The sequence below is a fragment of the Panulirus ornatus genome, chromosome 10 (genome assembly GCF_036320965.1).
Source record: "Panulirus ornatus isolate Po-2019 chromosome 10, ASM3632096v1, whole genome shotgun sequence".
Lineage (NCBI taxonomy): Eukaryota > Metazoa > Arthropoda > Malacostraca > Decapoda > Palinuridae > Panulirus > Panulirus ornatus.
Window position 1 is genome coordinate 1,588,169 of NC_092233.1, and position 17,506 is coordinate 1,605,674.

At 44.5% G+C, this 17,506-nt stretch overlaps 2 protein-coding genes across 3 annotated transcripts in view; one reads left to right on the plus strand and one right to left on the minus strand.

Annotated features, from left to right (window-relative positions):
• LOC139750723 (single insulin-like growth factor-binding domain protein-2) overlaps positions 1 to 5,475 on the plus strand; it is a 47,241-nt gene extending 41,766 nt beyond the window's left edge. The window contains exon 5 of the mRNA XM_071665404.1: positions 3,252 to 5,475. Coding sequence (XP_071521505.1) covers positions 3,252 to 3,306 — 55 coding nt within the window. The 3' untranslated portion in view covers positions 3,307 to 5,475. The remainder of the gene's footprint in view (positions 1 to 3,251) is intronic.
• An 876-nt stretch (positions 5,476 to 6,351) lies between these two features.
• Positions 6,352 to 17,506, minus strand: part of nau (myogenic-determination protein nautilus) — a 242,458-nt gene continuing 231,303 nt past the window's right edge. For both annotated transcript variants that reach the window (XM_071665402.1, XM_071665401.1), the window contains one exon: positions 6,352 to 9,508. In XM_071665402.1, coding sequence (XP_071521503.1) covers positions 9,443 to 9,508 — 66 coding nt within the window. In that variant the 3' untranslated portion in view covers positions 6,352 to 9,442. The remainder of the gene's footprint in view (positions 9,509 to 17,506) is intronic.

The following is a 17,506-nucleotide window of genomic DNA, read 5'->3' on the forward strand; positions in this document are numbered from 1 at the left end:
CTTGTCCCTCATCCCTGCTGAACCTAGAAATCTTGCTTTTATTTACATATTCTCTCAACTTTCTTCTTTCGCACACTTTTCTAAACCCAGTCACCAACTTCTGCAGTTTCTCTCTCGAAACAGCCTCAAGGGCTGTTAATATTATCGGCGAACAACATCCGACTTACTTCCCAGGTCTTATCCCCAACAGACTTCATACCCGCCCCTCTCTCCAAAACTCTTGCATCTACCTCAACCACCCCATCCATAAGCAAATTAAACAACCATGGTGACATCACGCACCCTTGCCGCAGACCGACCTTCACCTACTCGTACACATGCCTTACACCCTTGATAAAAACATCTCACTCCTTCTAGCAGCTTACCTCCCACACCAAATATACTTAAGACCTTCCACAAAGCATCTCTATCAACCCTATCATATGCCTCCTGCAGATCCATAAATGCTACATACAAATCCATCTGTTTTTCTAAGTACTGCTTGCGAATATTCTTCAAAGTATATACCTGATACACACATCCTCTCCCACTTCCGAAACCGCAGTGCTTAGTCAATACCCTCCTATATAATTTTCCCTGAATATTCAATAAACATATGCCTCTGTAGTTTGAACACTCACCTTTATCCCCTTTGCCTTTGTACAGTGGCACAATGCATGCATTCCGCCAATCCTCAGGCACTTCACCATGAACCATATATACATTGAATATCCTCACCAACCAGTTAACAACACAGTCACCCCCTTTTTTAATGAATTCCACTGCAGTACCATCCAAACCCGCCGCTTTGCCGGATTTTATCTTTCCCAAGGCTTTTACCACGTCTCTTTTCACCAAATCATTCTCCCTGATGCTTTCATTTCGCACACCACCCCGACCAAAAACACCGTACATCTGCCACTCTATCGTCAAGCTCATTTAAGAAACCTTCAAAATACTCACTTCATCTTCTCACTTCCTAACTACACGTTATAACTTTCCCCCTCACTGATGTTCCCATTTTTTTCTCTTGTCTTTTGCACTTTATTTACGTCTTTCCAAAACATCTCTCTATTCTCCCTAAAGTTTAATAATACTCTCTCACCCCAACTCTCACCTGCCTTCTTTTTGAACCCTTGACCTTCTGCAGCTCTCTCCTCTACATCTTCCATTTGTTTTACTGTTTTCGGCAATATTCGCTGCATACTTTGTCGTATGTCTCTTAAGTTTTCCTCGCAAATTTACATAACTTAGTCTATCATGTTGGTTATAAGTGTCTGTGAGTTTATTTTGAGTTATTGTTCTAGACAACAGACTCTTTCTTATTTGACCATTCCGCCATATTGACCTCGTTTTAGGAAAAGACCGTATTCTACGCCCTGGCACATGTGCTGCTCTACGGCTTTGAAAGTTTTACTGATGCATATTCCAACCTCCGATCATATTGTTTCCATTGACCATATAATCCTAGGTTTGCTTGTCAGGAGCGATGCCATCATTAAGATATGCAAGTTTAAAATCTAGTATTTTCTTGCGACTGTTATATTGACTAACATTACATGCAGTGTTGAAAGCGACCTCAAAAGTAATTTGTGATCACTTGCATCTGATTTTTTTCCACCTTCAACATTAATTTGTGAGATCCTCATTTGTAGTAAGAACTAATCCTAATATATTCTCCTTGCAAGTAGGTTTGTCGATTAACTGGATTAAGACACAATCAAGCAAATTTAGGATTTTCTCCGCTGAGATACTGGGATGTTAAAATCTCCTTCTGCGTTAAAATCTTATTCATTACAGAAGTCTGCTAACTGTTCATAAAATCTTTAGTCGTCCTCTGGTGTCTGTGCTGGAGAGAGAGAGAGAGAGAGAGAGAGAGAGAGAGAGAGAGAGAGAGAGAGAGAGAGAGAGAGAGAGAGAGAGAGAGAGAGAGAGAGAGAGAGAGGAAGAGAGAGAGAGAGAGAGAGAGAGAGAGAGAGAGAGAGAGAGAGAGAGAGAGAGAGAGAGAGAGAGAGAGAGAGAGAGAGAGAGAGAGAGAGAGAGAGAGGCTATGAATTGGTTATACTGTTTTTTCTTAGGAAGTTCATCTTTAATTTCTACAAAAATGAAGTCGAAATTATCATCAGCAACAAAATTTTTCAACATAGAATTATGATGAACTCTAACACAGAGCAGGACCCTCTGCCGCCTAGTTTTTTTCCCTCGTCATTGTTACACACAGTGTTGTACCCTGGAACTGCTCATTTGGTAAGGATATCTCTTGTGCTGATACGTAACTCCTTTCAAAATCTGTTTCTCTAAGTGTGATGTCTGGTTACGTGTTCGCCGAGCGCTAACATAAACTGACTTCATATGGGACAGATCTAGGACACTTACCGAGGGATGGGTCTGCTTCTCACACTGCTTTTATTTATTTTTTTTTCTACCACAACGCACGTGTAAGTTCACTAAGGAGCCTACCCAAACGCGCAGCTCTCACTTCAATCAGGTGTAGTTCGTCCTCCGCACACGCATCAGACTGCATGTAGAAATGCTGAGGTCTGCGAACTCAGGATATGACACAGGATATGACAGAAGCAAACATGTATGCACATGTTGCAGAATATGACACCAGGACAGAATATGTATATGACAATAGCAAAAGGTATATACATGGCTCCCCTGACATACATCCTTTGTTTCCTTTCAGTATTATTTATCCGTCGAAGGAGCCTCTCATTTATTCATATATGGAGATTCATACTCTTTACCAGCCTCCTAAGTGTTAGAGTCAAATGCTTTCTGGCAGTGTAGTAGATACAGTGAAATACCCAGTCTATTCTTTTATATAAAATGGAGCTCACTTACTCGTGTAATTCTAAGAAGTTCGTTTCACATTATCTCTCCAACCACAGTAGTGTCTACTTTCCTATATCTATGCGTAACGTTTGCCCTCTTCTATTTCCTTGGCACTTTACCTTTTTCTAGCAGTACTGTGTGCTTGTGTGTGTGTGTGTGTATATGTGTGTGTGTGCTTGTGTGTGTGTTTGTATGTGTGTGTGTGTGTGTGTGTGTGTGTGTGTGTGTGTGTGTGTGTGTGTGTGTGTGTGTGTGTGTGTGCGTACATGCATGGCAGAATTCATGCTGTGCTACGTTTGTTATGTTTAGATGTAAGTAATGGTGTATACTTACAAAGTTCCCTCTAACACTACGGTGATAGGTTTACAGTGAGTGTGTCATTAGTGGCCAGGATCTGCTGGACTTGGTTATAACACATGTCTCTCCCACACCAGATCATCTTCCTCGTCTCGAACGACCTTAACACCTTCCAGGCTTGTGACTCTTTAGAACCAGGAGGGTGTTGCCACTTGACCTGGAACCTGGAGGGTATTGCCACTTGACCTGGAACCTGGAGGGTGTTGCCACTTGACCTGGAACCTGGAGGGTGTTGCCACTTGACCTGGAACCTGGAGGGTGTTGCCACTTGACCTGGAACCTGGAGGGTATTGCCACTTGACCTGGAACCTGGAGGGTGTTGCCACTTGACCTGGAACCTGGAGGGTGTTGCCACTTGACCTGGAACCTGGAGGGTGTTGCCACTTGACCTGGAACCTGGAGGGTATTGCCACTTGACCTGGAACCTGGAGGGTGTTGCCACTTGACCTGGAACCTGGAGGGTGTTGCCATTTGACCTTGAACCTGGAGGGTGTTGCCACTTGACCTGGAACCTGGAGGATGTTGCCACTTGACCCGGAACCCGGAAGGTGTTGCCACTTGACCTAGAATCTGGAGGGTGTCGTCACGACCTGGAATCTGGAGGGTGTCTTCACTTGACCTGGAACCTCGAAGGTATCGTCATGACCTAGAACCTGGAGGTTTTCGTCACAACCAGGGACCCGGAGGGTGTTGAAACTTGATCTGGAACCAGGAGTTGTCGTCAAGACCTGGAACCTGGAGTGTCATCACGACCTGCAAACTGGAGGGTGTCGTCATGGCCTGGAGCCTGGAAGGTGTCGTCACTTGACCTGAGACTTAAGGAGTGTTGTCACGACCTGGAACCTAGAGGATATCGTTTCGATCTGGAGGTAAATAATGTGCGGATAACAAAAGAAAAAAATGTTACATAGGTGGAAGGGACGAAAAAAGTGAGTGATGGAGTGAATGTTTTGAAGGATTGTTGAATGAGTTTAATGGGTGTCTGGGTTGGGTGGTGTGCGAAGTGCGAGAATCATGGAAAGTAATTTGATGAAGAGAGACGAGGTGTTGAAATCCTTGTGGAGGATGAAATCCGGCAAGGTGGCGGGAGTGGATGGTATTGCAGTTCAATTCATTAAGAAAGGGGGTGACTGTGTTGCTGATTGGTTAGTCAGGATTTTCAATGTATATATGGATCATGGTGAGGTTTCTAGAGGATTAGCGGAATGCATGTTATAATGCCATTGTATAAAGGCAAGGGGGATAGAGGTGAGTGTTCAAGCTACAGAGGCATAAGTTTGTTGAGTATGCCTGGTAAATTGTATGAGAGGGTGAAAGCATGTACAGAGCATCAGATTAGGGAGGAAAAGTGTGGTTTCAGAAGTGGTAGAGGTTGTGTTTGCTTGAAAGAATGTGTGAGAGAAATACTTAGAAAAGCAGATGGGTTTGTCTGTAGCATTTATGTCTCTGGAAAAGGCATACGATAGGGTTGATATAGATGCTTTGTGGAAGGTCTTAAGGACATACGGTATGGGAGGAAAGCTGCTAGAAGCGGTGAAAAGATTCTATCAAGGGTGTAAGGCATGTGTACGAGTAGGAAGAGAGGAGAGTGATTGGTTCCAGGTGAAGGTTGGTCTGCGGTAGGGGTGTTTGATGTCACCATGGTTGTTCAGTTTGTTTATGGATGAGGTGATGAGGGAGGTGCTAAACGCGAGTCTTGTAAAGAGGGGCGAGTGTGCAGTTTGTGGGGAACGACAGGGCCTGGGTAGGAAGTCAGTAGTTGTTTGCTGATGATAAATATTCATCTTCAGCAATATGCCATTAACAAATACCAATGCCAAATGGTACAGGCATGTTAATGACATTCTGTTTGTGGCTTATTGATAAAGATGCCAACTTATTTCTTACCAATTTGAGTTGTTTGGTAAACTTCAAGTTCACTCATGAAACTGAGACAGACAATACATTGGAATTCTTAGACTATGATATTCATAGGGATGAAAATGACCTAAGATTTAGCATATATCTTCAGTATTACTCAGCTCACCACAATTGAACAAAACGTTCTGTACTTTCATGTTTCTTAGAACGTTTCGCACATATCATGCTGAACTCAGGATCGCAAACATTTTATTGACTCAACTTGTAATCTTACTAGAAAGTCTTTTTTAAATGTTGAACCTCAAGAACCATTTGTGAACAAAAACATTCTAGTATTATCATCTTATGAAAACATGTGTAATGTTCTTGTTTTTCAAAACCTGTTGATATTAATGTAGTCTTCATTAATAATAATTTTGTCTTGGAAAGACTTATCAGAAATTCTGTAACTGCTCGGAAGAGTTGTGTGTACAATATCCCCCGAAAAAGATGTGATCAGTTTTACATTAGTCAAACTAGTAAGGCTTTTAGTGCTAGGATAAAACAACACTTCAGAGATTTTAGTCATCAGTTGACTGGAGCGGTGACCAGGTTATCACATACAAAATCTCAGAAATTGGGTGAAAATATTTTTTGAATTGTCCCTTATCAAACATCCATGTGCATTTATAACACTGAATACCCAACGTGCAGCAATTATACACTCAACTGCCACATTATATACTTATGCATTTGAATTACCAATCACTAACACCAGGTCTCGTTTACCAAAATTGCTGACTCACTGACTCAGCTGCTCCCAAAACACTTGTCTCTCATAATCTTTCTCATTGCCAGGTGCATGAGCACCAATAATCACCCATCTCTCGTTATACACTTTCAGTTTTACCCACATCAATCTACATTTTACTTTCTTATGCTCTGTCACACGCTCCCACAACTGCTTTAGGAGCAGTGCTACTCCTTCCTTAGCTCTTGAGCTCTCACCAACCCTGACTTTACTCCCAAGACATCTCTAAACCATTCTTCCCCTTTACCCTTGAGCTTCATTTCACTCAGAGCCAGAACATCCAGGTTCTTTCCTCAAACATACTACCTATCTCTCCTTTCTTCTCATCTTACTTACATCCACAAATATTCAGACACCCTAATCTGAGCCTTCGAGGAGAATGAGCACTCCACACTTGAATCCTGTTTCTTTTTTTAGAAATTGAAATACAAGATGGAGGGGAGGGTTCTCAGTCCCCTGCCTTCGCCTCCTTTGATCGCCAAACAGGATGTGGGTAAAGATAGATAGGAGAATCAGACACGTGGAAATACGAACATATTCATTGTTATTTGTTGTGATAACAGTTTATACATTCTTATTTCTTAAAGGAAAGTGAGCCAGCATTTTCTACGATACAGCAGTTACTGGACAGTCTTTACAAAGCCAGACAGTACTGACCCAGGTCTGGCAGGCTGCCAGACAGTACTAACCCAGGTCTGGCAGGCTGCCAGACAGTACTAACCCAGGTCTGGCAGGCTGCCAGACAGTACTAACCCAGGTCTGGCAGGCTGCCAGACAGTACTAACCCAGGTCTGGCAGGCTGCCAGACAGTACTGACCCAGATTCTGGTCACCTACCACCAACAACAGCTAGATTGTACCGGAAGTGTTGCTCCTCCGGTATAAGCAACACTCCTATATGGAATGACTGGCAGGATATAAAAGTAGCTGTAGGCATCGTAGGAGTCGCTGTAGACTTTGCAAGAGTAACTGTAGCTGTACAAGAGTAGCTGTAGCTGTATAAAACTAAAGCTATAGAAAATGACATCAGTATATTATCACTGGAAGGGCGACCTAAAGTGTAGAGAGCGCCATACTTTATACGGGTCTGTGGCTCGTGACGTATCACCCAGCAGGGTAAGGGAGGTAAGTAACGGCTGCTACTACTATATCTTCTACATGTCTTTGTCAACACAACCTTAGTTATCCAGGAGGCCGCCGGTAGGAGTAGGCTCCGTGACCGTACACACAAGCCTGCAGCCCACCTACCACACTGTCTGGTGCATCACGTAGTGACCAGGTAATCATTATACTGGTAGTGCTGACCAGGTAATCATTATACTAGAAATACTGACCATGTTATCATTTCACTGGTAATACTGATCATGTTATCATTACACTGGTAACACTGATCATGTTATCATTACACTGGTAGTACTGACCATATCATCATTACACTGCATGTGACACGTGTGGTCATCTTCTAATGTATCACAACCCTGAGCTGAATATCCGGCTTTTGGTGAACCTCACCCTGGATCAGAGATCAACCTCACCCTGGATCAGAGATGAACCTCACCCTGCATCACAGATGAACCTCACCCTGGATCAGAGGTGAACCTCACCATGGATCAGGGGTGAACCTCACCCTGGATCACAGATGAACCTCACCCTGGATCAGAGGTGAACCTCACAATGGATCAGGGGTGAACCTCACCCTGGATCAGAGGTGAACCTCACCCTGGATCAGGGGTGAACCTCACCCTGGATCACAGATGAACCTGACCCTGGATCAGGGGTGAACCTCACCCTGGATCAGAGGTGAACCTCACCCTGGATCAGGGGTGAACCTCACCCTGGATCACAGATGAACCTGACCCTGGATCAGGGGTGAACCTCACCCTGGATCACAGATGAACCTCACCCTGGATCAGAGGTGAAACTCACCCTGGATCAGGGGTGAACCTCACCCTGGATCACAGATGAACCTCACCCTGGATCAGGGGTGAACCTCACCCTGGATCAGAGGTGAACCTAACCCTGGATCAGAGATGGACCTCACCCTGGATCAGAGGTGAACCTCACCCTGGATCAGAGATGAACCTCACCTGGATCAGGGGTGAACCTCACCTGGATCAGGGGTGAACCTCACCCTGGATCAGGGGTGAACCTCACCCTGGATCAGGGGTGAACCTCACCCTGGATCAGGGGTGAACCTCACCCTAGATCAGAGGTGAACCTCACCCTAGATCAGAGGTGAACCTCACCCTGGATCAGAGATGAACCTCACCCTGGATCAGGGGTGAACCTCACCCTGGATCAGGGGTGAAACTCACCCTAGATCAGAGGTGAACCTCACCCTGGATCAGAGATGAACCTTACCCTGGATCAGAGGTGAACCTCACCCTGGATCAAGGGTGAACCTCACCCTGGATCAGAGGTGAACCTCACCCTGGATCAGGGGTGAACCTCACCCTGGATCAGAGGTGAACCTCACCCTGGATCAGAGATGAACCTCACCTTGGATCAGGGGTGAACCTCACCCTGGATCAGGGGTGGACCTCACCCTAGATCAGAGGTGAACCTCACTCTGGATCAGAGGTGAACCTCACCCTGGATCAGAGGTGAACCCCACCTTGGATTAAGGGTGAATCTCACCCTGGATCTGAGGTGGACGTCACCCTGGATCAGGGGTTAACTTTACCCTGGATCAGAGGTGAACCTCATCCTAGATCAGAGGTGAACCTCTCCCTCGATCAGAGGTGAACCTCACCCTGGATCAGAGGTGAACCTCACCCTGGATCAGGGGTTAACCTCACCCTTGATCAGAGGTGAACCTCACTGTGGATCAGAGGTGGACGTCACCCTGGATCAGGGGTTAACCTCACTCTGGATCAGGGGTTAATCTCTCCCCAGATCAGAGGTGAACCTCACCCTGGATCAAGGCTTAACCTCACCCTTGATCAGAGGTGAACCTCATCCTGGATCAGAGGTGGACGTCACCCTGGATCACTGGTTAACCTCACTCTGGATCAGGGGTTAACCTCACCCTGGATCAGAGGTGAACCTCACCCTGAATCAAGGGTTAACCTCACCCTGGATCAGAGGTGAACCTCACCCTGGATCAGAGGTGGACGTCACCCTGGATCAGGGGTTAACCTCACCCTGAATCAAGGGTTAACCTCACCCTGGATCAGAGGTGAACCTCACCCTGGATCAGAGGTGGACGTCACCCTGGATCAGGGGTTAACCTCACCCTGAATCAAGGGTTAACCTCACCCTGGATCAGAGGTGAACCTCACCTTGGATCAGAGGTGGACGTCATCCTGTGTTTGAATACCACCACCAATGTTCTGTGTCATATACTGTGCAATACATATGGTTGATGTAAGTGTAACTTGGTGTCAGTCCTGTCACTTATGAATGTAGCGACGTCACTCTCGTGGTATTACGAAGTATATGAATGTTGATGTTATACTGGTATGGTGTTGTGGCGTTATCTTGTTGCTGTAACTTGCTTGGGGTGGGCGTGGTACAGGTGTGGGTGGGTGTGGGCCCAGTTACGTGTGTTTATCTGCCACAGAAGTGATGATGCCAGTGTTGGCCGGACTGATGGACTCCACGATGAGGGACAAACAGTCTAGGCTGGAGGCGGCCGCCCCACTCGACCCGGACCCCGGCTGCTGCTGCTGCTGCTGCTCAACACCTGCCGACAGGCATCCAACTTAATAATTGTACTTGACCATTGTAATATCCTATCTTACATATCCATCATAACTTAAATTATTTACCAATCCTAGTTTATCCACCTATCCTAGTATATATATATATATATATATATATATATATATATATATATATATATATATATATATATATATATATATATATATATATATATATTATTATTTTTTTATTATACTTTGTCGCTGTCTCCCGCGTTTGCGAGGTAGCGCAAGGAAACAGACGAAAGAAATGGCCCAACCCCCCCCCCCATACACATGTATATACATACGTCCACACACGCAAATATACATACCTACACAGCTTTCCATGGTTTACCCCAGACGCTTCACATGCCTTGATTCAATCCACTGACAGCACGTCAACCCCGGTATACCACATCGCTCCAATTCACTCTATTCCTTGCCCTCCTTTCACCCTCCTGCATGTTCAGGCCCCGATCTCACAAAATCTTTTTCACTCCATCTTTCCACCTCCAATTTGGTCTCCCTCTTCTCCTTGTTCCCTCCACCTCCGACACATATATCCTCTTGGTCAATCTTTCCTCACTCATCCTCTCCATGTGCCCAAACCACTTCAAAACACCCTCTTCTGCTCTCTCAACCACGCTCTTTTTATTTCCACACATCTCTCTTACCCTTACGTTACTCACTCGATCAAACCACTTCACACCACACATTGTCCTCAAACATCTCATTTCCAGCACATCCATCCTCCTGCGCACAACTCTATCCATAGCCCACGCCTCGCAACCATACAACAATGTTGGAACCACTATTCCTTCAAACATACCCATTTTTGCTTTCCGAGATAATGTTCTCGACTTCCACACATTCTTCAAGGCCCCCAGGATTTTCGCCCCCTCCCCCACCCTATGATCCCCTTCCGCTTCCATGGTTCCATCCGCTGCCAGATCCACTCCCAGATATCTAAAACACTTCACTTCCTCCAGTTTTTCTCCATTCAAACCCACCTCCCAATTGACTTGACCCTCAACCCTACTGTACCTAATAACCTTGCTCTTATTCACATTTACTCTTAACTTTCTTCTTCCACACACTTTTCCAAACTCAGTCACCAGCTTCTGCAGTTTCTCACATGAATCAGCCACCAGCGCTGTATCATCAGCGAACAACAACTGACTCACTTCCCAAGCTCTCTCATCCCCAACAGACTTCATACTTGCCCCTCTTTCCAAAACTCTTGCATTTACCTCCCTAACAACCCCATCCATAAACACCACAGTAGTGGTGATGTGAGAAGGAGATGGAGTGAGTATTTTGAAGGTTTGTTGAATGTGTTTGATGATAGAGTGGCAGATATAGGGTGTTTTGGTCGAGGTGGTGTGCAAAGTGAGAGGGTTAGGGAAAATGATTTGGTAAACAGAGAAGAGGTAGTGAAAGCTTTGCGGAAGATGAAAGCCGGCAAGGCAGCAGGTTTGGATGGTATTGCAGTGGAATTTATTAAAAAAGGGGGTGACTGTATTGTTGACTGGTTGGTAAGGTTATTTGATGTATGTATGACTCATGGTGAGGTGCCTGAGGATTGGCGGAATGCGTGCATAGTGCCATTGTACAAAGGCAAAGGGGATAAGAGTGAGTGCTCAAATTACAGAGGTATAAGTTTGTTGAGTATTCCTGGTAAATTATATGGGAGGGTATTGATTGAGAGGGTGAAGGCATGTACAGAGCATCAGATTGGGGAAAAGCAGTGTGGTTTCAGAAGTGGTAGAGGATGTGTGGATCAGGTGTTTGCTTTGAAGAATGTATGTGAGAAATACTTAGAAAAGCAAATGGATTTGTATGTAGCATTTATGGATCTGGAGAAGGCATATGATAGAGTTGATAGAGATGCTCTGTGGAAGGTATTAAGAATATATGGTGTGGGAGGAAAGTTGTTAGAAGCAGTGAAAAGTTTTTATCGAGGATGTAAGGCATGTGTACGTGTAGGAAGAGAGGAAAGTGATTGGTTCTCAGTGAATGTAGGTTTGCGGTAGGGGTGTGTGATGTCTCCATGGTTGTTTATATATATATATATATATATATATATATATATATATATATATATATATATATATATATATATATATATATATATATATATAAATTTCCACATGTCTCTCTTACCCTTACATTACTTACTCGATCAAATCGCCTCACACCACACATTGTCCTCAAGCATCTCATTTCCAGCACATCCATCCTCCTGCGCACAAGTCTATCCATAGCCCACGCCTCGCAACCATACAACATTGTTGGAACCACTATTTCTTCAAACATATATATGTATATATATATATATATATATATATATATATATATATATATATATATATATATATATATATATATATATATATATATATATATATATATGCACATGTACATGATTCATACTTGCTGCCTTTATTCATTCCCGTTGCTACCCCGCCACACATGAAATGACTCCCCCCTCCCCCCGCCCGTGCGCGAGATAGCGCTAGGACAAGACAACAAAGGCCACATTCGTTCACACTCAGTCTCTATCTGTTATGTATAATGCACCGAAACCACAGCTCCCTTTCCACGTCCAGACCCCACAAAACTTTCCATGGTTTACCCCAGACGCTTCACATGCCCTGGTTCAATCCATTGACAGCACGTCGACCTCAGTATACCACATCGTTCCAATTCACTCTATTCCTTGCACGCCTGTCACCCTCCCGCATGTTCAGGCACCGATTGCTCAAAATCTTTTTCACTCCATCCTTCCATCACCAATGTGATCTCCCACTTTTCCTCATTTTCTCCACCTCTGACACCTATATCCTCTATGTCAATCTTTCCTCACTCATTTTCTCCATGTGACCAAACCATTTGAAAACACCCTTTTCTGCTCTCTCAACCACGCTCTTTTTATTACCACACATCTCTCTTACCCTTTCATTACTTACTCGTTCAAACCACCTCACACCACATTTTGTCCTCAAACATCTCATTTTCAACACATCCACCCTCCTCCGCACAACCCTATCTATAGTCCACGCCTCGCAACCATAAAACATTCTTGTAACCACTATTCCTTCAAACATACCCATGTTTGCTTTTCGAGATAATGCTCTCGCCTTCCACACATTCTTCAACGCTCCTAGAACCTTCGCCCCCTCCCCCACCCTGTGACTCACTTCCGCTTCCATGGTTCCATCCGCTGCCAAATCCACTCCCAGATATCTAAAACACTTCACTTCCTCCAGTTTTTCTCCATTCAAACTTACCTCCCAATTGACTCGTCCCTCAACCCTACTGAACCTAATAACCTAATAACACACCATTATTACTACTCTCTCAACCATACTCCTTTCATTACCATGCATCTCTCTTACCCTTTCATTACTTACTTGATCAAACCACCTCACACCACATATTGTTCTCACCCGTTTAATTTCCAACAATCCACCCTCCTTCTTACTATCCTATCCATAGCTCATGCCTCGAAACCATACAATATTTGTTGGAACCACTATTTCTTCAAACATACCCATTTTCCTTTCCAAGTTAACGTTCTCTTTTTCACACATTCTTCATCGCTCCCAGAGCCTTCGCCTTCCCCATTCTATGATCTACATCTGATTCCATGGTTCCATTTACTGCCAAATCCACTCCAGTTCAGTTCCTCCAATTTTTCTCCATTCTAATTCACATCCTAATCAATTGTCCCTTAACCCTGCTGAACCTAATCACCTTGTTCTTATTCACATTTACTCTCTACTTTCTCCTTTCTCACATTTTTCCAAAATCAGTCAACATATTATGCAGATTCTCACTCGAATCAGCCACCAGTGCTGTGTCATCGGCGAACAACAGCTGACTCACTTCCCACGCCCCCTTATGCCCAACAGGCTGCGTACTCGTCCCTCTCCCCAAAGCTTTTGCATTTACCTCCCTAAACTTCCCATCTATAAATCAATTAAGTAACCTACCGCAGACCGACCTTCGCTGGAAACCAATCACTCTCCTCTCTTCCTACTCGTACACATGCCTTACACCCATGACAGTAACTTCTCACTGCTTCTGGCAGAGTACTTCCCAGACCATATATTCTTAAGACCTTCCATAAAGCATCTCTATCAACCCTATCATATGCCTTCTCCATATCCTTAAATGGCACATGCAAGTCCATCTGTTTTTCCAAGTATTTCTCACATTCTTCAGAGCAAACAACTAATCCACACATCCTTAACCACATTGCTTCTCCCCAACCTGATACACTGTACATGCCTTCACCCTTTCAATCAATACCCTCCCATACAATTTTCCAGGTACATTCGACAAATCCATGCCTCTGTAGTTTGAACATACTTTTACCCCCTTTGCCTTTGTACAATAGTATCACACATGCATTCCGCCAATTCCCAGGCACTTCACCATGATCCAGACACACACTGAACATCTTATGTATATATATATATATATAATGTTCAGAAGGCATATGATAGGGTTGACAGAGACTCTGTGTGGAAGGTTTAAAGAGTATATAGAAGCAGTGAAAAGTTTTTACCAAGGATGTAAGGCATGTGTACGAGTAGGAGGAGAGGAGAGTGATTAGTTCCCAGTGAATGTCTGTCTGCGGCAGGGGTGCGTGATGTCTCCATGGTTGTTTAATATGTTTATGAATGGGGTGGTTAGGGAGGCAAATGCAAGAGCTTTGGAAAGAGGGGCGAGTATGCAGTCTGTTGTGGATGAGAGGGCCTAGGAAGTGAATCAGTTGTCGTTCGCCGATGATACAACACTGGTGGCTGATCAGTGTGAGAAATTGCGGAGGTTGGTGACCGAGTTTAGAAAAGTGTGTGAAAGGAGAAAGTTGAAAATGAATGTGAATAAGAGCAAGGTTAATAGGTTCAGTAGGGTTGAGGGAGAAATTAATTGGGATGTAAGTTTGATTGAAGAAGATTTAGAGGAAGTAATATGTTTTAGATATCTGGGAGTGGACTTAGCAGCGGATGGAACCATGGAAGCGGAAGTGAGTCACAGGGTTGGGGAGGAGGCGAAGGTTCTGGGAGTGATGAGGAATATGTGTAAGGAGGGAACGTTATCTTGGAGAGTAAAAATGGGTATGTTTGAAGGAATTGTGGTTCCAACAATGTTATATGGTTGCGAGGCGTGATCTATAGATAAGATTGTACAGAAGAGGGTGTATGTGTTGGAAATGAAATGTTTGAGGACAATATGTGGTGTGAAGTGGTTTGATCGAGTAAGTAATGAAAGGATAGGAGAGATGCGTGGAAATAAAAAGAATGTGGTTGAGAGAGCAGAAGAGGGTGTGTTGAAATGGTTTGGTCACATCGAGAGAATGAGTGAGGAAAGATTTCCAAAGAGGATATATGTGTCAGAGGTGGAGGGAAGAAGGAGAAGCGGGAGACCAAATTGGAAGTGGAAGGATGGAGTGAAAAAGATTTTGAGCGATCGGGGCCTGAACATACAGGAGGATGAAAGGCGTGCAGGGAATAAAGTGAATTGGAACGACGTGGTATACCGAGGTCGACGTGCTGTCCATAGACTGAACCAGGGGATTCTTTCTTCATAAACCGTATTTATGTGATCGAGTTTGGTAACCAAAAGTAAGAGCGTATTACATATATAGGGCTGGCGGCAGGGTGGCCAGGCCATACGGCTGTCGGCAGAGTGGCCAGGACTCAGGCTGACGGTAGTGTGAGGAACGTAAGGCCACTGCAAATAAGAACAGGTTGTAGGGGCTGGCGACCAGCCTGACTGACCTACACCTCCTCATGTGGAGTTTGCCGACGTTTTTTGTAAGGGTCAGCTAACCGTGGATTCCACCTCCACATACCTAAGATACATGAGGCCAGTGATCCGTGGGTTCCACCTCCACATACCCCAGATAAATGATGTCAGTGATTCATGGGTTCCACCTCCACATACCCCAGATATATGAGGCCAGTGATCCATGGGTTCCACCTCCACATACCCCAGATATATGAGGTCAGTGATCCATGAGTTCCACCTCCACATACCCCAGATAAATGATGTCCGTGATTCATGGGTTCCACCTCCACATACCCCAGATATATGAGGTCAGTGATTCATGGGTTCCACCTCCACATACCCCAGATAAATAAGGTCAGTGATCCGTGGGTTCCACCTCCATATACCCCAGTTTTATGAAGTCAGTAATCTGTGGGTTCCAACTCCACATACCCTAGATATATGAGGTCAGTGATCCGTGGGTTCCAACTCCACATACCCCAGATATATGAGGTTAGTGATCCGTGGGTTCCAACTCCACATAACCCAGATATATGAGTTCAGTAATCTGGGGGTTTCACTCCCACTTACCCCAGCTATTAGTGATGTAACAGATTTGGGATTCAGGCGGATAACTGTATCTATTTTGAAAAACTGTCAAGAAAGTTAGCGTTATGTTGGGCGTTCTTTTCACTCATAAAACAACCAGAACCACATGCTGATGGCACACACATGCCCTCAGGATATTATAAGAGGCACATCTAACACAGTCAACCTGAGCAACTCACGGGCAGAGAAAAATATATGTTTTGCAAAAGTTGTCTAATATTTCAACGTGAAGCCAAATCCCCCATGTGAAAGGCTCCAGTGAGATGGCTTCTCTTGGCACTTGGCACATGAATAGCTATACAAATATGTAAACACTGCTATATTTGCTCCCTTGCTACAGCACACGGCTCTCTGTACCTGGCCAACCAGCGGCCTCCTCTTGGTGGTTCTCGAGGAGGACGAGTGGGCACACACCAGATGCTGCCGGCGACGTAGTGTTAGAAAAAGGAAGGAGTGGAGAGAGAGAGAGAGAGAGAGAGAGAGAGAGAGAGAGAGAGAGAGAGAGAGAGAGAGAGAGAGAGAGAGAGAGAGAGAGAGAGAGAGAGAGAGAGAGAGAGAGAGAGAGAGACGTGTAGGGAAAGAAACAATTATCAAAACGGCCCACCCTTGAGTTGCCGATGGCCACACAATAATCACGTGACGCAGCAGCTTGCCCATGTATTTTGTGGTCTAGCTAGTGATGGGGGCACACAAGCAACCAGCTCTTGGGGGCAGAAACCAAAGTAATACCTATAGAAGAGGGAAAGTGAACCAACATTGCGGTTTAGGGCAAGGGGATAAAGTTTGGAAGTTAGGCTGGGACAGTTTATAAGGCGGATCGCTTTAGACTCAGCACTGTCAAGTAAGCATACACAGCTAGAACCACACCAAATGTGAGAGCAGTACACAATACAAAGATGAATCAAACCCTTGTGTAAATGGAGCGACTGTTCAGGAGAGAAGTTTCAACATCTAAACAAGTCATCCAGTTTCTTAGAGGCAGACTTAGCTATTTTCATGATGTAGGGTTTCCAAGATAGACTGGATGTTACAGTAATGCCAAGTATGTTCACTATGTCAAGAGGTAGAATTACAGAACCGTCAAAGGAGAGGCGAGAATTGTAAGTTTTCAATAGAGAGATGGGTAAGGATGGGGTCTTGGAGGCATTAAACTTAACAAGATCTTATGAATCCCAGAGAGATATCTTGTACTAGTGTGAGTTCACTAAGGAAGACGAGATGCAAATCGTGTAAGAGAAGAGGCAGCAGAACTGATGGATGTGGATGAATACGGTGTTGAGTCGTCAGCGTATGAGTGCATTGGATTATTTGTTGAGGAGAGGAAATAGTTGAAAAAAGTCCAGAACCTTGAGGGAAACCACTGTTGATGGAGAAAAGCAGGGAAGCTGATCCATCAACAACTCGAGAGGAAGCTAGATATGAAGGAGCAAAGTGAGGGAGGGAAGCCAAAAGAGGGAAACTTAGAGGTGAGACCCTGATGCCACACCCTGTCAAAAGTCTTAGATATATCAAAGGCAACTACACATGACTCCCAAAAATGTTCCTTGGATGATGACCAGACATTAGTAAGATAGGAAAGAATATCACAAGTGGATATCGTCTAACGGAAG